This window comes from Balaenoptera acutorostrata, chromosome 11 (genome assembly GCF_949987535.1).
Source record: "Balaenoptera acutorostrata chromosome 11, mBalAcu1.1, whole genome shotgun sequence".
In the NCBI taxonomy this organism is placed as follows: domain Eukaryota; kingdom Metazoa; phylum Chordata; class Mammalia; order Artiodactyla; family Balaenopteridae; genus Balaenoptera; species Balaenoptera acutorostrata.
The window spans coordinates 18856745-18883051 of NC_080074.1; the positions used below are offsets into that span (position 1 = coordinate 18856745).

The 26307-nt window shown below is 45.6% G+C and overlaps 1 protein-coding gene across 1 annotated transcript in view; it reads right to left on the reverse strand.

Annotated features, from left to right (window-relative positions):
• The window catches only part of STAB2 (stabilin 2), a 161415-nt gene that overhangs the window by 73198 nt on the left and 61910 nt on the right, over nucleotides 1–26307 (reverse strand). Inside the window, exons 20-31 of the mRNA XM_057557591.1 lie at nucleotides 23672–23758; nucleotides 22741–22827; nucleotides 21150–21261; nucleotides 18503–18683; nucleotides 16421–16514; nucleotides 15048–15206; nucleotides 10387–10482; nucleotides 8343–8438; nucleotides 5816–5863; nucleotides 4192–4328; nucleotides 3646–3760; nucleotides 826–903 (exon numbers count right to left, since the gene is read on the reverse strand). Coding sequence (XP_057413574.1) covers nucleotides 826–903; nucleotides 3646–3760; nucleotides 4192–4328; nucleotides 5816–5863; nucleotides 8343–8438; nucleotides 10387–10482; nucleotides 15048–15206; nucleotides 16421–16514; nucleotides 18503–18683; nucleotides 21150–21261; nucleotides 22741–22827; nucleotides 23672–23758 — 1290 coding nt within the window. The remainder of the gene's footprint in view (nucleotides 1–825; nucleotides 904–3645; nucleotides 3761–4191; nucleotides 4329–5815; nucleotides 5864–8342; nucleotides 8439–10386; nucleotides 10483–15047; nucleotides 15207–16420; nucleotides 16515–18502; nucleotides 18684–21149; nucleotides 21262–22740; nucleotides 22828–23671; nucleotides 23759–26307) is intronic.

Sequence of the window (26307 nt, forward strand, 5' to 3'; positions counted from 1 at the left end):
ACAAGAGAGGCCGCGATAGTGAGAGGCCTGCGCACCGCGATGAAGAGTGGCCCCCGCTTGCCGCAACTAGAGAAAGCCCTCACGCAGAAACGAAGACCCAACACAGCCAAAAATAAATAAATAAATAAATAAAAATTAAAAAAAAAAAAAAAGTATGTAAGTGCCAAGTGAGAATAATTTTAGATAAAATGCAATTAGTTAATTGTCTTTTCTAATCTTCCGCTTTTCAAAATTTCCCAATATACCCTAAATTCTAACTGTAATTTTAAATGAAGATATTAATAGAGTAACTGAAAATTATAGGATAGCTTAAAAGCTCGTTTCCCATTAAACGTTTTTTTTTTCTATGTCATACCTTTGAATACTGTTGAATTGCATCTTCGAAGAAAATAAAAATTCTACAATACCCTTCCTACCCTTTTCCATTTTTTTTTCTAGGGCACAATAATGCAGAGGGGAGCGGACCAGTGATACATAGCCAGTTGCCTCTCCTCCAGTTCTTGATTATATCTAATCTGGGCGTATGGACTTCCCAATACTAAGGTTCCCGTGTACCTTGTAAGATGTTCTGATAACTAAGAAACATGATATATGTGGTCACACATTACACAGGACCCACTGCAGGATACAGGCTGAGTATATAGCAACTGAGTCTTACGGAATGAGTAGAGCCTCTAAATGGTTTTAAAATAAAAACAATGAAGCACAATACAGGTTATTTGTATATTAAGGCTAAGTATTTTTTCCCCAAAAAGATACTGCACAGGAGGATAAATAACAAAAGGAGGAGAGATTCAACATGCGTGGGAGGAGGCGATTTTGTACCTTGTTGATGATGTGTATCACTCCATTTGTGGCTGCATTGTCACCATCAATTACGGACGCTCCTTCGATTGTGACATTCTGTAAACACACCACAGGGAGAAGGTGAGTCCCTATAGCGTACACCCAGGGATTGAATTATTTCTGGGTTTCCCACTTTTGAGTAGTAGTGACCTTCTCACTTTTGGACCATGACACAAAGTCAGAAATATTTTTAAATTGTGAGCCTTTTGACATTACACACACACACACAATTGAAATGAAATAATACTTTCCTCTACCATGTGGGAGGCACCTGATCATCGATTCTACTCTATTTCATTCTACTTCATTAAAAAAGTGCTGGGGGCTTCCCTGGTGGCGCAGTGGTTAAGAACCCGCCTGTCAATGCAGGGGACACGGGTTCGATCCCTGGTCCGGGAAGATCCCACATGCCGCAGAGCAACTAAGCCCGTGCACCACAACTACTGAGCCTGCACTCTACAGCCCGCAAGCCACAACTACTGAGCCTGTGTGCCACAACTACTGAAGCCCATGCACCCCAACTACTGAAGCCCACGCCGTCTAGAGCCCATATACCACAACAAGAGAAGTCCCCACTTGCTGCAACTAGAGAAAGCCCGTGTGCTGCAAAGAAGACCCAATGCAGCCAAAAAAAAAAGTGCTGGCTGAGGCTTACTAAAGTGACCCTGCAGTTGGAAAAACACCACAGATAGTATTGTGGGTTGAATTGTGTCTCCAAAATTCGTATGTTGGAGTCCTAACCCCCAGTGCCTCAGAATGTGACCTTATTTGGAGACAGGGTCTTTATAGAGGTAATCAAGTTAAAATGAGGTCATTAGGGTGGGCCCTAATCCAATATGACCAGTGTCCTTATAAGAAGAGGGTATTTGGGCACAGACAGCTATGTAGGGAGAAGACCATGTGAACATGAGGATGGTCATCTATGAGCCAAGGAGAGAGCCTGACCTCAGTCCTCACACAGAACCAACCCTGCCCACACCTTGACCTTGGACTTCGAGCCTCCAGAACTCTGAGACAAAAATTTCTGTTGTTTAAGCCACCCAGTCTGTGGTTCCTTGTTATAGCAGGCCTAGCAAATTAATACAGACAGTTACTGACTTTTCAAGAATATTAATTACACGGGGAAAGGAGCTAAGTAAACCCAAATGCCTGCTCACGCAGCCACCGACCAAGCATGACACATCTGGGCTCCGCTCTCTCTGGTTTCCTCTCCTCTTCTCCCACCACTGCCCTTTGTCTGAAATTCCTCCTGGGAACCCTGGGTGCAGAGGGGACTTGCCTCACCCTGAGCACATCAGCAGAGGTCCTGAAACAAACATTCCTGGCTACCTTGCACATCTCTTCTGGTTACGGGGAGACATTTATATCAGACATAAGAAAGAACCCATTACAGCTGTGCCTTTGATGGTTAGCTCCTCCAGCTCACAGGTCTTGATTGATTTACCTCTGAATCTACGGAACCTGGGATGAACCTTCCCAGGGTGGGTGTTCAATTAATGCTTGCTCAGAGCATCAATGATTTAAAACACCAATGGAAAACCACCCATTGTCTGATATATGCATGTAACGTTCTAGAATTATTGTAATAAAATGTAAAGAGTCCATGGGACCGTATGTAACTCTTTTCTGCTTTCTAAAAGGAATGATCTGATGAAGCACACATATTTAGGTAATACTAGGCATAGAGCCTTTTCACAGCGCCATAACTGATGGGTAGGTAGGCAGAAATGCTTTAGAGCCGCAATTCTAGAACATTCTGACTCTGGCCCATGCTCCATTGATGGGGCAGTTCTCATTTCCCAGTAGAGTCTCCATTTTCATCTTGTTCAGTTCATAGAAAGAGCTTTAAAACACTGCCGCATTCAGCAGGGCACCCAGACTTCCTCACAGAAAACTGAATCCAAGTCCTTGAAACACTATAGAAAAAGCCAGAAGGTGAGCTTCTACAGGTCTCTGATCTCCTGCGCACTGTCCTGTCTCCAACACTCAGATCAGTTCCTGGAGCATAGGAGGTGTTCAATAATTATCTGTTTATTTTTTTGGCTGCATCGGGTCTTAGTTGCGGCACGCGGGGTCTTCGTTGAGGCATGCGAGATATTTCGTTGTGGCGCGTGGGCTTTTCTCTAGTTGTGGTGTGCAGGTTTTCTCTCTCTAGTTGCAGTGCTTGGGTTTCAGGGTGCATGGGCTCTGTAGTTGTGGAGTGAGGGTTCCAGAGCTTGTGGGCTCTGTAGTTTGAGGCACGCGGGCTCTCTAGTTATGGCGTGCAGGCTTAGTTGCCCCGCGGCATGTGGGATCTTAGATCCCCGACCAGGGATTGAACCCACATCCCCAGCATTGGAAGGCGGATTCTTTACCACTGGATCACCAGGGAAGTCCCAATAAATATCTGTTGACTGACCCTAGCTTAATATAAAATTGTAGTAATCTCCAATGACTCAATTAGTAGGTTTCCAATAACCAGCTCTTAACCACACATAAAAATCAAAGTTGTGAAACTGTGCGGCCTTCACCCAGAAGAAATGAAAGGATTGCCTTTCTGGATCAGTCTGTTGTCTGTCAGGAAGAGCCTGTGGCCAACCAGTGGGCAGAGAGCTTCATTTTATACCATCCCTGCTACAGAGTGTGTGTGTGTGTGTGTGTGTGTGTGTGTGTGTGTGTGTGTCAATACAGGTTGCTAATTGTTGAAGCTGGGTGATACCTACATGTTTGGAAATTTCCCTAACAGAAAAAAACTAAAAGTACACTATGAACAGAGGTCACAAGTTTCCACTAAACAGACACAATACGATGCTCACTTACCCCATCCGCCTTCGCCAGGTGGAGGAAGTTGCCCTGCAAAGACGTTGCCAGCATGTCAGAAGGTGACAGGGCCTGCAGATCGGCCACCCCATACGTGCCCAGTAGCGTATGGTACCTACAACAACAGTCCATAAGGGCTGTAATGAGGTGTCAGTGCTTGAGGCAGTGGCATTGTGAGGAGTTAAGAGAGTAGGTTCTGGAGCCAGACTACCAGGTTCAAAATCTCCCCCTGCAACTTCAGCCATGGTACCTGGGGTTAGCTAATCAACCACCCTGTGCCTCGGTTTCCGCATCTATAAAATGGGAATAATTCTGTCTATTTCACGGGGTCCTTGGGAGGATTAACTAGGTTGTACCTAAAGCAGTTAGCACAGAAGTGGCTGTCAGTCATGGTGACGACTTCCACCCTGGGGTAAGGAGGTGAGGGGGTCCTGGAACATGGTCAGTTGCATGGGTCTGAAGGACCATGTAGCCTCCCTTCACTGAACTTCATTCACACTGATGCCAGTAAGATATCATGAAGAATAAAACACACATAATACCTACTTTATGAGGGTGGGAATATTGCTCTTGGTCAACCAAAAGGCTTTCTCGTCTTGGTCCATGTCCTCAATGGCTTGTTGGGAAGGCACGAGGACGGTGAGGTTTGAGGCGGCTGACAGCATGGGTTGTAGGGAAGCGTTCTGAATCACAGAGGGAAAAGAAACTGGCCTGACTCATGTCAGAGGACAAATGCTGACTTGATGCTTGGCAGAGATGACAATTTCCCGTGTGATATAGTTTCAGAGATACCGGGAAGGTCCTAGGGACCCGTTTCCCAAATCGATCCCACCTACTGGCTGATGCCCCCTCTTCCCTCTGAGACTCATTCCTTGTATTTCAATGTGTGAACCTTGACAAAAGGCAAATTTTCCTGATCAGGTCACACTTGAGTCATTATCAGTCATTCACCCTTTAGTGTAAATGAAGAGGCAGAGAACAGTCTTGACAGTGTCATGCGTGTGTGCACACGTGTGTACAGAGAACCTTGAGAATCCTTGGATGCCTTTGGAATAAGGATGGTGGGAAGATTACAGGAACAGTTTCAGCATGAGAGAGAGACTGGAGGCCTGAAATCAAACTTTATCTACTCACCTAGAGCTACTTCTGGGTACAAGCAGTGGTGGGCTTATGTTTCACAACTGGCTCTCCAGGAAAAACAAACAAACAAAAGCCCCACTTCGTAGTGTTCGCTGATTTCTGTGGTGTAAGTTCTCCCATCATAGCTGATTCCAAGCTACCGCCATAACAGCACAGAAAGTGGAGCTGGGAAAGCTGTGCTCTTGTGAGCTAGGACGAGTGGGTCTAGCACACCACAGGGCAAGCTTATGAGTGTGGGGTGGGTCTGTATGAAAATTAGTACCTGCTACAGGACCCTTAGTCCCTGCTTTCCCATGTGATGGGGGTCAGAGGGACCCCACATGGAAGCAACAGGAAGGTGTCCTGGAGTAGCTGCTGACCAGACACTGCGTATCTTGGCATCTGTCTTCTTAAAAGGGACAAACCACTTGTCACGATGGCTGGCTGAACCTGCCACCTCGGGCCACTCAGGCAAAGATGACAGAGATTCAGACAACTGGGGATGGTGGGGATTAGACTCTTTGTTATAGAACTTTCCAAAGGAGAGGGAAAAGCTCCTCTGGGCATGTTGGGCTGAGGGCTAAACACACATGAAATATGATAGTACTGCAACTATAAATGGCAACTATAATTTGGTGAATTACCGTGATGAATTATGCTGACTTTTCAAAAATACCTCTTTTGATGAATGAAGTTATACATATATATTTGGATTGGTTGAAAAGTCGACCACCCCAGCTTATCTTAGACCAGAAGCTCTTAGCCCTGGTTGCATGTTAGAATCACCTGGGAAAGTGTTAAAATACACTGATGCCCAGGTCAAACCTCCACCCAATCAAATCAGAGAGTCTGGGGGTGGGAGCCTAGGCATGGCTATTGAAAAACAACTGTTCCATGTGGTTCTAAAGTGGAATCAAAGCTGAGAACCACTGTTCTAGACAATTTCCCTCCCTCCCCCTCACCAGCTGCATTTTCAGTTTTCTGTTACATGTAGTCCAAATATCTAAAATTATTATATATTCCCGATCCTAATTCCAACAAAGGTACTCACATTTATCCACTGGTTAAATATAGCTGCAGCAGAGAGAAAGGACAATTCCTTATTCATTTCGTGCAAGAGAGGGAGGAGAGAGGAGAGAGAACACAGAGGAGGATCAATGAGAGGCATAATCACAGGGCAGCTCTGGGCATCGTCCTTGCCAGCCTTGTCGATGCCGACATGAATGATGCCCAGGCTGGACGAATCCCCATGTTGCCAGAGCCATGCATTTCTTTCATGTTTAATGGCTTGAATTATCTTCTCTATTCGAGGTAAAGGAGTAATTCCAGAAACTTTAAATGAAACAACAACCTCAAATCCGTCCAAATCAGAATTTATGTTGTAAGAACACGGCCACCCAGCCCTACAGGAGGGTCACAGAACTCAGTAAACTGCCCCCTTTCAGAGCTAGCATTGAGCAGGGGCTTGGGACACAGTGCCAAACCACTTGGGTTTTCTTTCTGGTTTGGCCATTTCCTAGCTCCTTAGGCAAGTTACTTCATCTCTCTGGGCTTCAATGTTCCCAGCTATAAAATAGGGATGATAAAAACTCCAACTGATAGTGTTGATGTGGAAATTGGAAGAGTTAATGTTTTTAAAGTGTTTAGAATAGAGGATGGCATGCAGGACACAGTCAGTAGGTTTTAGCCACTATTATATTTAACTTATCCACCATGGGGTTTGTTAATGAACATATATACTGAACCATCACAATTGGCACCAGGTTGGAGTGAGGGAGGATATAAGATATGAAAGAGAAAAGATGGCCCCTGATCTTATGCAACTCACAGTTGTTTTGGGGATGTTAGGATGTGAAAAAATAATGCAGAGGGCTGGTAGATCAGTGATGTTTGAAGGTGTGATCGATTAAAGAAAGCTCTAGACTTTGAGTTTAAAAAGTCTGGGTTCAATTCCTGGGTCTGCCATTTACCAGCTGTGTGATCTTGGGCAAGTCACTTAACCTCTCTGAGAACTCAAGTGCCTCACCTGAAAAATGAAAATGATGATGCCTTGCTCCTGGGATTATGAACATTACATACATTAACGAATGCGAAAATATTTTAAAAATTATTAAACACCACGAAAATGGCAACAACAACTATTATGTGCAAATTTACCAAAAGGCAATACATCTCAGAGCTATCTTAATTCCTTTTTGAAAGTGGTTGAGGTTATGGAATAAGTTAGTAAATACCGGTTAAAAAGTAAATCAGTTAGTAAATGGATAAGTGCAAAAGCTGAGATGCTCGGGTAATCCCTTCAAGGAGAGGAGGGCACGAGCTGGACCTGAACTGCTGGCAGAAAGACCTGAGGCTGGGTCCATGGGGGAGGGGAACGGAGCCAGGAAGGTGACAGCTGGGAAGGCAACAGCTCAGCTAAGCTGGCTGAAGTGAGTTGAGTCCATGTGAAGTCCTCAGAGTACCAGGCCGAGGATTTGGACTTGATCTTGTTTTCCGTGGGAGGTGAGGGGCCTTGTGAAAGCAGGGTTTTAGGGTTTTAAGGTTTTAGGAAGTGTGGCCCATGGACAGTGCAGAGAAAATGTTGGGTCCACGCTCCATGGTCTGAATGTCAGGAGACAGGCCTGATGGGATGAGTAGGAGAAGCAGGTTCAGTAAAGAGCAGGAAGGACCCTGATAGGCAGGGAGGCCAAGGTCAGATGTTGCAGCTGCCAGGGAGCACATCAGGGCAGGTGCAGCCCTGGGCACTGTTACGCCAGTGGTTTCCATTGAGAGGAGGGGTAGGAACCAAACTCCAGTGAGTTAAACAAAAAGTGAGCGATGAGAAAATTCACCAATCTACTTTCTCATTTCAGCAAATCTTTATGAACAGTAGGCGTGAAGTAGGAAACAAGGACAAAGACCTGCCCTCAAGAGTTGACAGACAATTAGGTGGGACGTGCCCTACGCTGATAGAACATACTAATGGTTAAGTGCTTGGGCTCTGCACGGAGACAGCTGAGCGACCTTAGGCAAGTTTGCTTAGGCTCTCAGTTTTCTCATCTATAAAATGGGCATAATAATAGCATAAGCCCAGAGGTTGTGGTTTAAAGGGAGTGCTGCAGCATGTTAAGGATTTAGTAAGATGCCTGGTACACAGAAGGTGTGCGTGCATGCGTGCGTGTGTGCACACAAGCACACACACCCCCTCCCAGACAGGGGTAAGCACAAGGTGCTCTGGGTACCTATAGGAGGCACACAACCCGGACAGGAGTGCCCGAGAGCTCAGCAGGGGCCAGTTATTTGCTCATTTGGGAAGTCTGGGACTAGAAAGAGGCAGAATGGCAAGAAAGGGAAGCCAAGACTGCTCTGTACACAGAAGGTATCAAATAAAAGTTACCTCCCTTCAACTTGTAGAAAATTTGTGACCCACAGAGCACACATGCCATTTATGAGAAGCAGTTTGCTTCAGATAAAATCTGGAGCAAATGATTGGTAGACCACTTTAAAGCCATCCTAGCCAAGAGCGCTTTTTTTTTCTTTTAAATTTGAAGATTTTTGTCTTTATTATTCCGTACTGGAGTTGATCTCCGAGGACTTACCACTGCAGCGTTTCCATAGCAGAGAAGGCCATCTCCTTCGTAGCCCTCTTGGCAAACACAACTCCAGACACCAGAAGAAGTAAACTGACAGGTTGCCTGATACAAAGAAAATGGGAGAAATGATTTGCTTTCCCGACTAAAGCATTAGATATGAGGTACACCTGTGAATCCTCAGGCTCCGTCTACAGTGAGAACTGCAAAATTCGGGGCTGAAAGATGGTGGAAGTAACCCACAGGCCCGCAGCCCTTTCTGCAGGTTTGGTGCACTTCTTACGGAATCACAGTTAGATTCTTTCTTTTCATCCCTGCCAAGATTTAGCAAGCAGAAAGCGGGACACACAGTTAATGTGAATTTCAGATAAACAAAGAGGTTTTGGTATAAGTATGTCCCATATAGTATTTGGGGGCACGCTTGTGCCAGAAAAGAATTCACTGTGTATCTGAAATTCAATTTTAACTGGGTGTTCTGCATTTTATCTGGCAACCCTGTGTTGGTTCTTCCACGCTTTGGAATGAAGTGAAAGTTCCAATAACCTCTCACGTGTGGAATGTCAGGGCTTGGTTGGGCTTAAATTAAGCAAGAGTGTTGGAGCTTCCTCAGCTTTATGAAGTGCTTTCATGATTCTTGGGTAATGGATACTTTAGAGGCATCTCCTCCCATTTTTTTTTGTCTTTGAATATTACCCACCTGCCCACACTACTAGGAGTGGGTCTGGCCGTCCTGTTCATGATATGTCACCCCACTCCCTGGCCATCATTGAGTGTCTCATATGTGGACACCTGGACCCAGCTGGGCTGGTCAGATCCTTTCTCCTATGAGTTAGAATTGGGACACAGAGTGCTGTTAAGTTAGTGGGCATCACTGGTAGCGGGGTAGACGTTCCTCTAAGAACAGGGAGTCATCTACCCCAAGATGCACAGAACTGCACTTAAAGTTGGGAGAGAGAGAGAGAGAGGGACACAAAGACAAAGAGAAAGTAAAAGCACAGGGAGTAGCAAAATGAGAAATTGCATGGTCTCAGAGGATCGAGGGAAGAAGCTGCCTTGATCTTGATTCTAAGCCCCTGGGAAGTTTTGGAATTCCTGACTATGGAGCTACCCTGGTGGCATATGTCCAACAAATTCCTTTTTAGCTTAAGCTGATTTGTGTGGATTCTGTTACTTGCAAGCAAAAGCACTGTGACTAAGGTGTCGTCTTCACTGGTTCTGACGCTGGGTGCTTAGTGATGTTCTTTTTTTTAAAAAAATTTATTTATTTTATTTATATTTATTTTTGGCTGCGTTGGGTCCTCGTTGCAGTGTGCGGGCTTCTCATTGCGGTGTCTTCTCTTGCTGCGGAGCACGGGCTCTAGGTGTGCGGGCTTCAGTAGTTGTGGCCCTTGGGCTCAGTAGTTGTGGCTCACGGGCCTAGTTGCTCCGCAGCATGTGTGATCCTCCCCGACCAGGGTTCGAACCCGTGTCCCCTGCATTGGCAGGCAGACTCCCAACCACTGTGCCACCAGGGAAGTGCCCGTGATGTTCTTTTAAAAACATGAACACGACCGACTCTACCATCTTTGCCTGCTCTTCCATAATTTAGATGCAAGGCTCAACCTACCATGGGCATTTTCACTAATAATTTGGGTAAAACTTTGTTATGACATTCAAAATGGGAGTCTAGTTACCCTTTAAATTATCCTGGTGATTTAGAATTGCCAGATTTAGCAAATAAAAATACCAAGTATGAATTTTAGATAAGTTACGAATAAGTTTTTGTTTAAATTTGTCCTATCTAACATTTGGGTCATATTTGTGCTGGAGGATTATTTGTCATTTATTAGAAATTCAGATTTAACCGGGAATCTTATCTGGCAATTGTATGTTGGTTCTTCCAAGCTTTAGAATGGAGTGAAAGTTGCAATAATTACTCACATTCTGCTTAGGGACTCCTTTTGGGAGTAAGAGAGATTTTGTTCATTACTGGGCCCAGTTAAAAAATAACCCAACCTTCTTTCTTTCTCAGGTAATTTTTTTAAGTATTAATGAAAAAAATCAAGTAACTCACCAGTGGATGACATTTCCCAGTTTGTTCCAAGCACGAAGTTACTGGTTCACAGTCAATCCCATTGCCTCGAAATCCTTTCTTGCACTCACACTCATTCTGTAATTCCAAGAGTAAAGTCAAATGGATTATTGAAAACACCTGCCTTCCATGCCCTGCGCTCACACTGTACCACAAAATGAAGTACGGAAACCATCACTGTTTGGCTCTTTTAGAGAACACCATTAATGTCTTTCGTTTCTTACACTTCAGATTCCGGAGCTATTGGTCTCCACATTCTACATTACATTTCCCAGTCTGATAGTCCTTTGGTGTTTTTTTTTTTTTTTTAAATTTTTTATTTATTTATTTTTGGCTGTGTTGGGTCTTCGTTTCTGTGTGAGGGCTTTCTCTAGTGGCGGCAAGCGGGAGCCACTCTTCATCGTGGCGCGCAGGCCTCTCACTATCGTGGCCTCTCTTGTTGCGGAGCACAGGCTCCAGACGCGCAGGCTCAGTAGTTGTGGCTCACGGGCCTAGTTGCTCCACGGCATGTGGGGTCTTCCCAGACCAGGGATCGAACCCGTGTCCCCCTGCACTAGCAGGCAGATTCTCAACCACTGCGCCACCAGGGAAGCCCCCTTTGGTGCTTTTTGAATTCATTACCCTAGAGGGGCCACATGGAGATTTGTCTCAGAGAGAACTTAGATCCCAAAGAGCATCACACTGGAAAAATTGGCCCCTCCATCTAAGAGGGAAAGATTAAGTAAGTCATGGGGCATCCACTTGGTGGAGATCCATGCACACGGCCGCTGTTAGTCTGTGAGGCACGTTGTGTAATTTAGAACAGGCAAATCTGAGTCAAGTACCACCTCTACATGGACAATCCATGGCTAGTGGCTCAGCAGGGAGACAGTTTCATCAAGCAACAAAAAAGTCCCCCCTTCCTCTGGGAAGGTTTAGGTCCACACCAGGGTACATACCTTGGCGAGCAGGGTACAGGCTGGGTTTCAGCCCCTGTTTGCTCCATAGGCTGGGTACTTTGTGTAGTACACAAACTACACCACAGAAGCAATGGCCCTGATCATGCAGCTATTAAATATGATGATGATGATGATAGTGGTGGGTTGTATGATAAAATGGGGGAATGTCTGTGCTAAGTACAGAACAGGAACCGAACAAAACTGCAGTGGATCGCAACAAGGTAGAGAAAAATAAAAACCTGTGCATTAAGAAGGCCGGAAAGAAACAATACATCAGCACACAAACGGTGATTGTCGGGGTGCTGTGAATGGTTTTCATTTTTCTCCACTCTTTTACTTTCCCAAATGTCTTCCATTATTAAACATTATTTTGAAGTTTAAAACATAATTTAGGGGGCTTCCCTGGTGGCGCAGTGGTTAAGAATCCGCCTGCCAGTGCAGGGGACACGGGTTCGAGCCCTGGCCCGGGAAGATCCCACATGCCGCGGAGCAACAAAGCCTGTGCGCCACAACTACTGAGCCTGCGCTCTAGAGCCCGCGAGCCACAGCTACTGAGCCTGCACTCTACAGCCCGCAAGCCACAACTACTGAGCCTGTGTGCCACAACTACTGAAGCCTGCGTGCTTAGAGCCCGTGCTCCACAACAAGAGAAGCCACTGCAGTGATAAGCCCGCGCATCGCAACGAAGAGTAGCCCCCACTCGCCGCAACTAGAGAAAGCCTGCGAGCAGCAATAAAGACCCAATGCAGCCAAAAATAGATAATAAATAAATAAATAAATTTTAAAAAACCCCTATAATTTAAACAGGAGTAATCTCTTCAACAGATAACAAACACAGGTATTGAGTGACCTTATGGAACCAGCAATGAACCTCAAAGCTGCTTTCACTGAAGAGAGGAAGCTAAAGCATACAACGTAAATAAGAATAGTCCAATCTTAATAAACACTGGAAGACAAGAGATGCTGTAAGTCTTATGGATGAACTAGCACATGAGACGCTTCTGTGACGAGGACCACTGCTCTTCAGAGGAGGGAGGATGAGCTGGGAAGTGGGGCATGGAGGGACCCTGGGAGAGGGTGGGAGGAGTGGGGAGTCCATCAAAGCTGAGGGTACATGTCAGAAAGATAAACAGAGGTGGGAAAGTAGGAACATTTGATTGATGAAGGGTTACTGAGGGACTGGTCTAGAAGAGTGGAGACATCCAGAGGTGATACAAGACAACCCATTAAGTTGTGGGAAGAAAGGAATAGAACTCCTATTTATGAATTTTTATCTTTAAGGGTATAAGGATTATTTGCTATATATGCTTTATAAGGTAAACTGGGTATCTTATATACAAATATATGCACATGTATACAACTTTACATGAGAGGGCAAGACCTTAGAAGCAAGAGCGTTTAATCTTCTGTACTTGGTATTGGGGTAGCACGTCCCTGTACCCCCAGCCCTGACATATTGACCCAAACATGGTCTGTCTTTTAAAATAAAAATTCACGGTAGTTAGGATTTGTGTCTATTTGGAGTATATCTACAAGTTTTCGAGCCAACTAAGAACGCTACTGAGGGCAATCCTAGATATGGCCTATTTTATTTCTTATATAACACTATAAAAAGTCATTTCTCTTCCTCTATCTCCCCCATCAGAATGCTTTTCAAATTTGTCTGCAGAAAGGATGATAGAGCAGAAGGGAATAGATACTCTTATGGGTTGAATTGTGCTCCCCCAATCCCACCGCCCCCCCCCACTCATATGTTGAAGTCCTGACCCCCAGTACCTCAGAATGTAACCTTATTTGGAAAAAGGATTGTTAATATGTAATTAGTTAAGATGAGGTCACACTGGAGTAGGGTGGGTCCCTAGTCTAATATGACTGGTGTCCTTATAAAAAGGGGAGATTTGGACATAGACATGCACGTGGGAGAATGCCATGTGAACATGAAGGCAGAGATTAGGGTGACGCGTGTATCAGCCAAGGAACACCAAAGCCTGTCAGCAAACCACCCAGAGCTGGGAGAGAGGCACGGAACAGATTTGCCATCATAGCGCTTAGAAGGAACCAAACCTGCTGATACCTTGATCCTGGACCTCTAGCCTCCAATCCTGTGAGACAATACACTTTTGTTGTTCTATGACACCCAGTTAGTGATACTTTCTTACAGCAGCCTTAGCAAACTGACACTGATACCAAGAAATTGTTTTTTCTTTCTCAAAGGCAATCTGGCAGCTCAGGTGAGTCAAAAACTAATTGAATTGTTGGTAATTGCTTGGCAAGACATAAGAATGCAGTGAGTTCTTTCATGATTAGGACTTTTTCATGGCTACAATCCTAGTACAGTTGTCATTACCTCCCCTGGGGCTGATTAATTCCTAAGAAGTAGCTTTTTCTGCCTGTCTCCCTTAAATGAGGTTAAGTGAAAGTGACCCACAAACTGTAGAGTATTACAGAGTGTTATAGAGAAATAGAGCGTGGTCAAGGGTGGCGACCAAGAGGGCAATTCTGGAGTCAGACTGTCTGGGTGTGAATCTCACACCGTAATTTGGTTTCTGTGTGATATGAGCAAAGTACTTAACCTCTCCATGCTTCAGTTTCCTCTTTTATAAGATGGAATGATAATAGTACCTATGTGGCAACAAAAGCAAAAATAAGCAAGTGGGACTACATCAAATTAAAAAGCTTCTATATGGCAAAGGCAACCATCAACAAAATGAAAAGGCAACCTATGGAATGGGAGAACATATTTACAAGTCATAATCTGATAAGGGGTTAATATCTAAAATATATAAAGACCTCGTACAACTCAACAGCAAAAAACCAAACAATCCAATTAAAAAAATGGGCAGAAGATCTGAGTGGACATTTTTCCAAAGAAGACATACAGATAACCAACAGGTACATGAAAAGATGCTCAACATGACTAATCATCAGAGGAATGCAAATCAAAACCACAATGAGATAAAGACAAGAAATAATAAAGTGTTGGTGAGGAAGTGGAGAAAAGGGAACCCTGGTGCGCTGTTGGTGGGAATGTAAATTGGTGCAGTCACTATGGAAAATTGTTATGGCGGTTCCTCAAAAAACTAAAAATAGAACTACCATATGTTCTAGCAATTCCACTTCTGAGTATTTACCTGAAAAAAAACAAAAAAGGAAACACTAACTCGAAAAGGTATATGCACCCCCATGTTCACTGCAGCATTATTTACAATAGTCAAGACGTGGAAGCAACCAAATTGCTCATCAACAGATGAGTGGATAAAGAATATGTGGTGTATGTATACATTAGAATATTATTTGGCCAAAGAAAGAATGAAATCTTTCCATTTGCAACATAATGGATGGACTTTGAGGGCATTATGCTAAGTGAAATAGGTAAGAAAAAGACAAATGCCATATGATCTCACTTATAGGTGGAATCTAAAACAAAACAAAACAAACCCAAGCTCATAGATATGGAGAACAGACTGGTGGTTGCCAGAGGCTGGGTGGGGTGGGGTGGGGTGTGGTGAGGGTAAATGGGGTCAAAAGGTGAAAAAAAATAGTACCTACATCATTGGTTTGTTACGACAATTAACCCTTTCCCACTGCTACACATGATAAAAGAGCTGCGGTAAATTCTAGCTAAAGTACTTCTGTGTCTAGAGGAAAAAACAATCTATTGCAGGAATCCTGCTTCCTCTTTGCTCTCCACCTCATCACACCTACCTGCCCGGGGCCGACGTACAAACAGGTTGCATTGTGGTGGCAGCCGCCAGCACTGGGCAGCAGGCAGGTGTTGATCTCCGAGCAATCCCTTCCGTCCCCCGTCCATCCCTGATGGCATACGCAGATGTGGGTTCCCCTGCCAGTTTTGATGCATTCTGCCTACAGGAGGAAAAGCAGCAGCAAAACCTCTGAAACCCCAGCCCAGCCGCAAGAGTCCAAGTGCAAAGCAAGGATTTCCAGAGGTACGCTCAAGAAGCTTATATTTACGTGGAGTGCAAAGGAAATGATTAAAACACACATTTGCATTAAGATCAGTGGAAAAGATAAGATGACGTAAAGAACAAATTGGCTTGTTTTTGGCCAGCTAATGGCCACCGTCACTAACGTCACTGCCATTTATTGAGCCAGGGATTGTTCTGAATGTTTCGTAGGTGTAAGCCATCATCTTGAGGAAGGTACTGTGACTATCTCTATTTTACAGATAAGGAAACTGAGGCTCAGAGGAGGTAAGTGACTTGCCCAAGGTCACACAGCTGTAAAGAGGCATGAACCCAGGCCTGTATGATGCTTTAGCCCAAGCTCCTACCTGTACCAATTCCAGGCCTTTCAGGATGACCACACCAGGAAGCTGAAGGACAGAGTGAGAGGTGCAAGGTAAGTTGTCCAGATGAGGCTGAGTGGGTGGGGCTTGCCCAAGGGCAGTCTGGAGGGTTGGGCAAGGCATTTGCATCTGATTTCATCCTCAGAGCCAGGGGAAGTTCCCGAAGGGATTTCAGCAAGGGGGAAACATGATCTGATCCACTCTGGCTGTGGCCATAGCCAAGAGGAGCAACAGGGAGAGCAGTTATTAAACTGTGGGTAAGGAATGAAGGTGACCTTGGGTGGTGGTGGTGATATTCAGAAGGTATTAATGAAAGCAACAATCAGTTTGGGCTATACCCCTGACACTAATAGAACTTAAGGCAAGTCACTTAAGGTCTCTGAGCCTCAGTTTCCTGATCAGTAAAATGGGGATAAACAACATCTGCTTCATTGGGTTGGTGGGAAGAGCAAATGAGATCAAATACATGAAAGTCACTTGTAAGCTGTAATGTCTGAATCAGAAGTTTATTACTAATGATCCCCAACATCTGATTCTTTGGCTGTGTTTTTAGAAGCCCAATACCCCTGCACATGTGAACCTGGGGCTCCCCCAGCACACGTGGACTTAGGAATTGGAGGCTCACGGAAGGTACCTGGCACCATCTTTAAAATGCAGGTTTCAAGCAAATGTGCCTCACGCGATGAAGTCATCTGACACTGCCTTTTGGAAGGTCTTCCCTCAGGATTTCCTAAAAAAACCTGGCAGCTTGGAAATAAAGACCAACACTCACATTGCGGCTGCAGCCCCCTCGGGTTAACCCCGAACAAGGGTCCATCTCTGAACAGAGGCTTCCGTCCCCTTCATACCCTGCTTTGCAAACACAGCTGCAAAGAAGAGTGAGCGCACAAAGTCAGCCCTAGAAATATAAGCACCAACCATCCCACCCCTCCCCAAGAAGACCAGCCAGCCAGGGGTGAACGTGTTCACGGCCAGGTGGCTTGACGCTTTGCCCTTGTGGGGGGAGCCATGGACCATGGTGGCCACCAGCACTCCTGGGTCTGCAGTCAGACACACCTGGGTAGGTATCCGGGCCCCACCTCTTAGCAGTTGTGTGACCCTGAGCGAGTCCCTTAACTTCTGGGAGACTGTTTCCTCACCTGGAAAATGGGTCTAACATCTCCCTCATAAAGCGGTGGTATAGAGTGAATGCACATGGGGCGTTCAGCAGGGCACTTGCTCACACTTGCACCTTCTCAGGCTCGACATTGGGCGGCTTTTCTGTTCTTACGGGGCTGGAATCTGTCTCTTTATACCTCAAGTCATTATCTCTGGTTCAGCAGAGAACGACGCTCTCTTCTGTGTGGCAGTTCAGTGATTTGAACATGACGATCAGGTGAGACCTCCCCTCTCTCCCTTCTCTGATCTCTCAGATGTTCTTTTTTTTAGAGCACAACATTCTCAGGTGCCTGATTCCATGATCCGTCATGCCCTCAGACACTCCTCTCAAAATTCTCCACCTTGAAACTTTAGCTTTTAAATAGGACCATTCATTCATTCATTTGTTCGGTCAACCAGTATTTATTGAGTGCCCTGTGATAGGTGCTGGGACACCTGTCACACCCCCATGTCACTATTGCAAATTCAGTCATATGTGCTTCACAAAACTCTAAATAAAATTATTTTTCGTGCATCAAGAATCCTAGAGGAACTAAATACTTTAGGTGGTCCCCAAATGAAGAAATAGACGGATCTGTTTCAACACTGATTTACCTAAGTTTATATAGTAAATACAGACCCACGTTGATGATCCTCTGTGGGTGATTAGAGTTTTTAAAATTTATTTATTGTTTATTTTTTAATTTTTTTCTGGCCGTGCCTCATGGCTTGCAGTATCTTAGTTTCTGACCAGGGATGGAACCCAGGCCCCAGCAGTGAGAGTGCCGAGTCCTAACCACTGGACTGCCAGGGAATTCCCTTAAGAGGTTTTAAGGGCAATTTTGGTGACTTGTGACCTTCGCCTTATGCACTGATGTATATACTATACTAACTCCTTAGGAAGATGCATTTCTATTGTACCACCACGGAAGAGCAAAGTCAGTCTCTGCCCCATGCTTCCTGCAGACTGGTGGGGGAGATAGATCACAAACAGGTAAGCAAATGATTAGGTAATGACAAATTAAGAAAAGTGCTGCAAAAATAAGGCTAAGAATTCTACATGTTGTCTGCATTTCTCAGGATATTTTTTGCATGGTTACTGCCTTTGAACCAGATATTCCCAGAGAGGAAAATTTCCTCTGACATATTCCCCCCAAGCCCACTGCATATGTTAGATAGCATTAAGAAAACAAATGGTGATCCAGTGACCAACAATCCAATTTCTTGTAAGATGCCTTTAACAGGGGAGTAGTTATTAATGACCTTAGGAAGTAAAGGCGTTTTTAAAGGGTTGGAAAGTTGGTGGGCAAATCTTCATTTCCTTCACATGAGTGATGGTAATAATTGCAGTTTCCACGACTGAACACCTATGATGTACTAGCCCTGGGGCTGGATGATTTGGCATTCAGTTCTTCTAATCTCCACAACTGCCCTGCTAGGTAGGCAACATCACCCTTATTGTACTGATGACAAAAGTGAGGCTCAGATAGGTTAAGTAACTGCCCAAGGTCACACAGCTGGTAAGTTTCAAAGCAGGGAATGCTGCAAACTTTGAACCCAGCTCAGTCTGAGGTTTTCTCCACAAAAGCCATGCTGGCAGCTGAAGAGAACAGGTCTTAGTTTATGAAGAGTTTAGATATGGGTTGGGTGTGTCTACAGGTAACACAGTGGCCATGGGCTGTTAAGGATGGCAACACCCCCGCCCCGACCGGCCTACCTTGCTGTCCCATTGCTGTATTCGCAGGTGGCATGGATGTGACAGAACTGCACGTAGGGCCCGCAGGCTGAGGTCTGCTTGTGGCAGAATCTCCCGGCAGAGCCGTCCCTGCAGGTGCCGGGGTGACAGGCGCCGTCACTGTCAATTCTGTTGTCACACGTTCCGAAACTGCACAGACACCCTGGAAGGGAAGGAAGACGGCCATTTAGGGCTTGGGGACAAGATTAGCAATGCGCACATGGGTCATGGAGGACAGGGCCCCCTCCCCTCACCCCCCACTCACTCCTGTTGGTGCAGAACCCGGGGCCGAGATGCGGAAGGCCCTGGACGCTATTTCTCAGCGTCTTTGTCGTGTGCCAGGACAGCTCTTGGTGAGAAGAGCGTGGTCTTCGGGATGCTTTGTGTGTCTGTGCGTGGGGTGCAGGGGGAGGGTGGGTTGTGATGGTGTGAAAGAGGCCAAGGAGCTCAATTTTCACCTACTTCATGGTAGGAGAGTTTAGTCTGGAAATTTCTCACCTTTTCCTGAAGACATTCTGGAAGTGATTTCTCCTGCCGGCACAGCCTCTGATGTGTGGCTTACATATTTGCTCTTCACCCTCCATCACAGCAAACCAATGCTGACTCATGCCCAATATTTGCACACTGACCTTGTTCTAGGCATTGGGCCAGCCTTTAACCTGTACCCTCTCATTCATAGTCACCAGCCTCAGGAGATAGGTATCAATACTTTTACCATCCCCATTTTCCAGATGAGGAAACTGAGGCCCCGAGAGGTAAAACAAATTGACTTGCTGGCAAGTTCCCAAACAGGGACTTGAACTCAGACCTTCAAATTCCATTTCCCTTAGTGACCATGAGTAACCAGTAGATCAGTATATCGCCTGGCATTTCCACTGTCTGTTATCATCTTAAATTTTAGTTGCTAACTTTGCTTTTGATTACAGGTATTAAAAGTTGCAACGTGAGCCAGCTTATCAGACTCATGCTCCTCTGCATGTGGAAGTGAAAAGAAGAACATTCTGGAGACTCTCAAAGGCAGGTGGCAAGGATTTGGGGGCTTGAATGTGATCAGAAATGAAGGAATCTGTGGTTTTGCCCCAGAAGGGACTGATGGGAAAGGGATTTGTGTGGGAGCTTGGAGCCAGCATCCAGGAAAGAGAAACACAGCGAGGGCTGGCAAAGCACAGCTAGATTTAAAACAAAGGAAACTTTTCATAAACTTTTAAGAACGTCAGGGCTTGGTTAGCAAGGAACAAGACCCCAGAATGAAGAGAAAGCTCCCCTGCATGAGGCGGTGGGCAGCAACAGACTTGGACAAGAGTCTTTGGCGCAGGAAGCCACCACTGCTGTCCCAGCCTCGGCGTCGTGACTACTAGCCTCATAAAAATGCCTCTGTCAACAGGCTTTGGAATAAACCCCTATTTTTTTCCCCTGAGAAACCTTATTTGGCAAAAAGAGCATTGGACTAGATCAGCAGCCCCAAATCTGCTGGGCTCAGGTGTCCCATCCGTCTTGAGAGGTAGCCTTGAAGATCAGACAAGGTAAGAGACGAGAGGGGTGGTGTGTTTTGTAACAGATGAGTGGAGTTAGTAGTGATAGTAACAAGAATGGCTTCATTTATTGATTATTTGCTAGGTGCACGCTCTGGGCTAAAGTCCTAAATTATGATCTAACTTAATCAACAACCTATGAAGTGGGTACCAATATTGTCTTCATTTTATAAATGGGGAAGTGAAGCTTCAATGAGAGATTTTTTTCTAAGGTCATAGAGCCAGTAAGTTGCAGAGTGAAGATTTAACTTCAGGTTGGTTTGACTCCACAGCAAGCTCTGATCTGTTCATTGTTTTTCTATCAAGTTCTAATCTTAGCTTAGATAGATAGATGTATATTTCTATCTATGTACTTACATATTCACATGGTGTTATTTTTAAGAACATAATGTGTTTTCTAAGATTATATAACTGCATTTTTTGTTTTCAATGCCTAGTGTTGTGGAACTTTCTACATGTTCTATGAGCTTCTGGACATTTATATCACTGAACTTAGCATAACAGCAACAGTACCAACAATAATAGATAATAATAACAATAATAGATAATAATATTGGTAGTGCATACTAGGTGCTAGGCATTGTTCTAAGGCAAGTGCTTTCCATTTATAACTTGTACTAACCTGACGAGGTAGTTACTATTATTATCCCCATTTTACAGATCAGGAAATTGAGGCCTAGAGAGGTGTAGTAACTAACCCAAGGTCGCACATTTAGCAAAGGGAGGAGCTGATGGAAGAGGACTGCTTGAAAGATGGGGAGTCTGTTTTCTGATATGGAGCCCACGATCACTTCAGGTATGTGGGGAAACCCTAAAAGACTGGTTTTCAGAGTGTGGTCTTGGGCCAGCAGTGTTGACATCTCAGGGAACTTGTCAGAGATGCAAATCCTCAGGTACCACCCAGGCCTCCTATCTCAAAGCTCTGTGAGTGGGGCCCAGCAGTCTGGCATGTGCACTGTTTGGGACCCAAGTGCTTAAGAAATACCCTGTGATAAGGGCATCCACCAAGCCGAGGGGCACCTGATACCAGGACTGCACTGCAGTGCTGCAGGGACCCCGGGTGAGGAGCACACGGCAGCTCAGGAAGCGACACTTACTTTTGTCACACCGAGGTCCGTATTTATTGGGGTCCGAGCAGAACTGACACTGGGAGCCCTGGAAACCATCCTGGCAAACGCATGTCCCATTGCCGTCGAGGCCGTCGGTGCACTGCAAACAAAGGCAGGGCCCCTGGCCGTCAGGGCAACACGGCCCCAGCAAGGAGTCCCAGATGCTTTCGTTTCCTGGCCTGCTTCTTTGACTCAGGTTCAATTCTGCTTGAAATGACTCTTTGGGACCCCTTGTGGAAAGTGGAGTCGCGGGTATTGGGTAGAAAGCTAAGACAGTGACATATGGGTGTCCCGAGCCAGGATTCAGAGCTTCACAGGAAGTCATTTGGTCGGGGGTGGGGGTGGGGGTGTCACAGTGGTGAAATGGAACCTCTAAACAATGCTTAAGGGGCGGCCCGATAAACCACTGACCTTCAGAATGAAGGCAGGCCTTTCTCTCCAGATGCGCACATGCTCAGCTATGTGACTCCAAACGGCAGTGTTTTTCCCTTCAGTGTGAGCATTTTACCCCTCATCTCCCCAGCTATTTCAAGATTAGATTTGTAGTGACTGACACGTATCAGAATTGGGCTTGGGTCCCGGACCACCCAGGTACAGTAGTTAATTTGTAGCAGCTTCGCCCTATTCCCCTGGCCTGTGTGGTATCCCCACTTGGTGGTCATGCAGTTTTTCCTTCCCCTTGAAAGAGGCATATTTTCGATGTGGATTTCTTATCTGTGCAGATCCATAATTTCCCCATATGAACCACAGCTACTATTACCTTTGTATGTTTAGCCCTGGCCTCCACGCTAGATGAGTTAAGTTTTGGCTCTTGCATTTCATAGGTTTTGCAGATGGGCTAAAAAAAGCATTCAGGACTTCCCTGGGGGTCCAGTGGTAAAGAATCCGCCTTCCAATGCAGGGGATATGGGTTCGATCCCTGGTCCAGGAACTAAGATCCCACATGCGGTGGGGCAACTAAGCCCGCGCGCCACAACTACTGAGCTCGCGCACCTCAGCTAGAGAGCCTGTGTGCCACAAACTAGAGCCCACGCGCCGGGGAGCCTGAGTGCCACAACTAGAGAGAGAAAACCTGCACGCCACAGCTAGAGAGAAACCCATGCGCTGCAATGAAGATCCCGAGTGCCGCAACTAAGACCCGAGGCAGCCAAAAGAAAAAAAAATCTTAAAAAAAGCATTCACTGGGCAGCGCTTTTTTTTTTTTTTTCCTTAAGGATAGTAAAATCTTGGCCCTAAAAAAACTTGGAGATCAATGCAGGCCAATCCTGCTATCTCCCACACGAGGAAACTGGGGTCCAGAGAGCCTTGCTGAGGTGCTCAAAGTCATGCCATCAGCAGTAGGAAAGCAGACCAGAAGCGACATCACCGGACACCCTGCCCCCTGCCACTCCCCCAGGCAAAATTCCTTCTCCTGCAGACACCCTCTCTTCTTTTAGCAACTGATCTGTTTCTTTTACTCCCTGGGAACAGTGACTGGCATTGTATCACTTCTCGGTTTAGGGGTTTTAAAAATTATTTTTCGACTTAACACAGGTCAACCTCAGCATTCGTGAAAAAAGTCAGCCTCAGTCTGTATCACCTGCCCATTCCCGGAGCACGGATTCGAGAAGCCTCCTGGACACTGGTTGCAGTCGGGCCCGTAGAAGCCGTTGCAGCACTTTGGTATCTGAGAAACAAAATGTGTGTCGCCTTGTGGAATCCCAGGCAGCGTGCCAGTTCCTCAAAGGAAATATCAACGCATTTTAATCTCCGTTGCGATCACAAACAGCATCAGCCCCCTCCCACCCTCAGGAGCAGGACTTGTTCTCTTGCAGGTGATGGCGTGGCTCGTGCTCAGTCACCTGTTCACCACAGATCTCCTGAGGGCCGCCCCGGGCTGCCGGCTTGGCCCTGGCCCTGTGACAGCAAGACAGATAAAGGCTTGTGCTCATGGAGCCCGTGTTCTATCTAGTCAGGGAAGAGACGGTACATTTAAAAAAAAAAAAAAGAGGATTTCAGATAGCAGTTAAGTGCCGGGAAAACAAAGTGCCGTTATCAAGTGGTGGCAGGCGGGCGCAGAGGTGTGGGGACATGGGCGGGGGCACTGTGGATTGGGCGGTGACAGAGGACATGAGGGTTGGATGGAGACTTGAGAGATCCGTCAGCCCCAAGAAAACCTGGAAGAACATTCTTCCAGGAGGGAATGGCAAAGGCACGCACGCTGAGGCGGGAATGAGGGTGAGAGACAGGCCAGGGACACTGCAGAGGGCGGGCCGTGCAGGGTAGTGTCAAGGGTGTGGGCGCCATGTTAAGCATGATGGGCACCATGGGATGAAGGGACGCGGGGACGGGGTGACCTGGCTGCCACCTGGGGACTCTGCCCTTCCCTTCCTTTGCAAGAAGACATGGTCAAGGCCCCAAGGGCAACCTGTGACTCACAGACCCTGGGGCCCAAGAGCTGCCCAGCCCTGCGGGCTTCCGTGCAGGCCTTGGTGGCCTGGATAAGGGCCCCGGCCACACACAAGCCTCACCTTCACGGTGGCATTACAGTATCTGGCACAGCCATTCTTCAGGCTCCTGATTCGGCCAGTGTAGACACATTTGCGTATGAAGAGTGTCTGGAAGAAAGCCAATGGGGAAGAGCATCGCAGTCTGCATTTTGAGGTCCTCTGGGCATGACTCGGCTTCTACAGACACTAGACAATCTACTTCTGTTTTACTGTCAGCGCCAGGAAAGAGTGCTAGAGCACACAGCGCACACAGGGCCCAGGCAGAGCTGTCACCCTGTTAAGCCTCTGTTTCCTTGTTGGAAGAATACAGGCCAGGGTTTGCACGACGCAGGGCATATGTACCTTTCCATCCCTTCTCGTGCCCTGGAAGACATTGTTAATCAATCAGGAAACATGTTCCTGTGCATTCAGGATGTGGCTTAGCCTCCTCTTCCAATTAATAACCATCCCTAACCACTTCCTATATAGAAATTTTGGAGCAATTAGAGATTTTCCTCCTAATTTGTACAAAGATCCACCAAAAAAATTGTGAGAGTCTGTTTTCCTCTTGGGAATTGTGGGGTATAGGGGCAGATTTCTTTCTATTCTCTAACCTCTGATACCCACTCAGAATTACAGAGAACTACCATTTATTGAGAACCTACTAGGGTCAGACACATTGCCTGTATGAGGTCATCAATCTTCAACTCCATGTGGATATTTCTCATCCCTTTTTTATAGATGAGGAAACTGAGGCCCAAACAGGTTAAATCCTTTTTCTTAAGGACACAGATAGCAAGTGGCAGGTCGAGAGAATGGATCTTACCACCTACTAACTTTAGGATCTCAGAGGCAAGTCATGCTGTCTGGTGGGCCTCAGCTGCCTAATCTGTGAAAATAGGACAAAAACGCTGATCTCAAGTTTTGCACTGAGCATTTAGTCCATGGCTCAAATTTTATGTTAGATAAAAATTGATATGGAGGTACTCCTTCATCTTAGGCTTCTACTTAAAAAGAGAGCAGTGAAAACCATGGGCAGTAAAATCCTAAAATCTTAAATCTCTAAAGGAATTCTGAGGTCGATGAGGAAGGACTATTCAACCCCCTTGTTGGCTGTCAGGATAATTAGCCAAGTATAGATCATGGGAGCCTGGGAGGGGCAGTTTAGGGGTTCTCTTGGCTCTGACCCACGTGTCTCATTTTTTCCTTTCCTCTCTCCCTCCTCCTTCCTTGGGCTGAGGCAATGTAGGATCATGGTCTGCATGTACCAGCTGTGTGACCTTGTGGGAGGGCTTTTATGTTTCCTCGCCTTAGTTCCCAGGTTACACTCTGGTTATAACGTGCCCCCCTCGTAGGTTTGCTGCACGATGCGCTTAGAACAATGTCTGGCACACAGCACTCACTGGGATGCCAGTCACCACGGTTTCCTCTTCCCTCCTCCCTCTCCATATCCCCTGGTTGACAGCATCCTGCAGGACTCAGGGGTGATGGCTTTACTGAGCAAAATAAATAACTGAACACCTGTGCCTATTTAATGTTAATGTTTTTCTTTATGAAATGCTCCACAATAGGATGGTGTTAAAAATCTCATCACCTTCTTTAATAGCGATCTATTCTAGTGTGGAATGAACTGGCTGTTTGGGAAGTTCTTTCTTAGGATGAACTTAGAGGCAGGAACTTCTATCATCAATTTTACCTTAGAACACATTGCTTTTGCTACCAGTAGAGTACTTACTTGGCATATCAATGATGCCAAGAAAAATGATCTGTTTTCCTTTTTAGATTAGAGCTTCTCAAGACCAAAACAAAACAAAACAATATGTATTCATCTTCATGCTCCCTGAACCAGATCTATAATCCTCAGTGGATGTGTGCAGAATTCTATCAAGCTTGACAAGGTTCTGATGGCCCTAGTGTCATTTTTCTTGATATTTCTTGTATTTCTCTCCAGAATGATGTTTGGGAAGAGCAGGTACAAATGAAGGGTAGCAGAACATGCCACACCCAAATGTGCCACTTTGGCATATGGATTATTTTGCGCTAAAGGCGCTTGAAAAAGAGCAGATACAAAAACAAAAACCAAAAAAACTTGTATAAGTTTAAGGTGTACAACATAGTAATAATGATTTGATGTAGGTATATATTGTGAAATATATGTCACATTTTAGTTACTTTTCCACAGTTACCTGTCTTGGCTCAACACACTATATAAAAACTTGGGTTTTGCTGTTTCTCCAGGTCTTCATTCTCCTGTGGAAGCTCTTATGTATGTGTAAAAACCTGTGCTTTTCTCCTGTCTTATGTCTTATGTCAACTTAATTCTCAGGCCCAGCCAGAGACCGCAAGAGGGTGAGGGTGAAGCTTTGCCTCTCTTATGCAAACACTGGATTTTATTTCATAGGGCAAGTAGAGAGGGAACATTTACTGAGTGGCTATTTGATTTAGGCATTGCACTTGGAGTTTTATCTGTGCTAATCCTGCGGCTGCTAGTGGTGGTGTTATTATTATTATTTTTATTACTATTCGTGGATAAGAAAATTAGAGAAAATATGTGAAGCAACTTACCTTGGATAAATGAGCAAGGACTCAAACACAGATCTGTGGGCTGTCTTTCTACCATCCCCCCAGATATAGTAGGCTAAGAGCTAACCTTATGTTATCGCAGTTGGAATGAATAT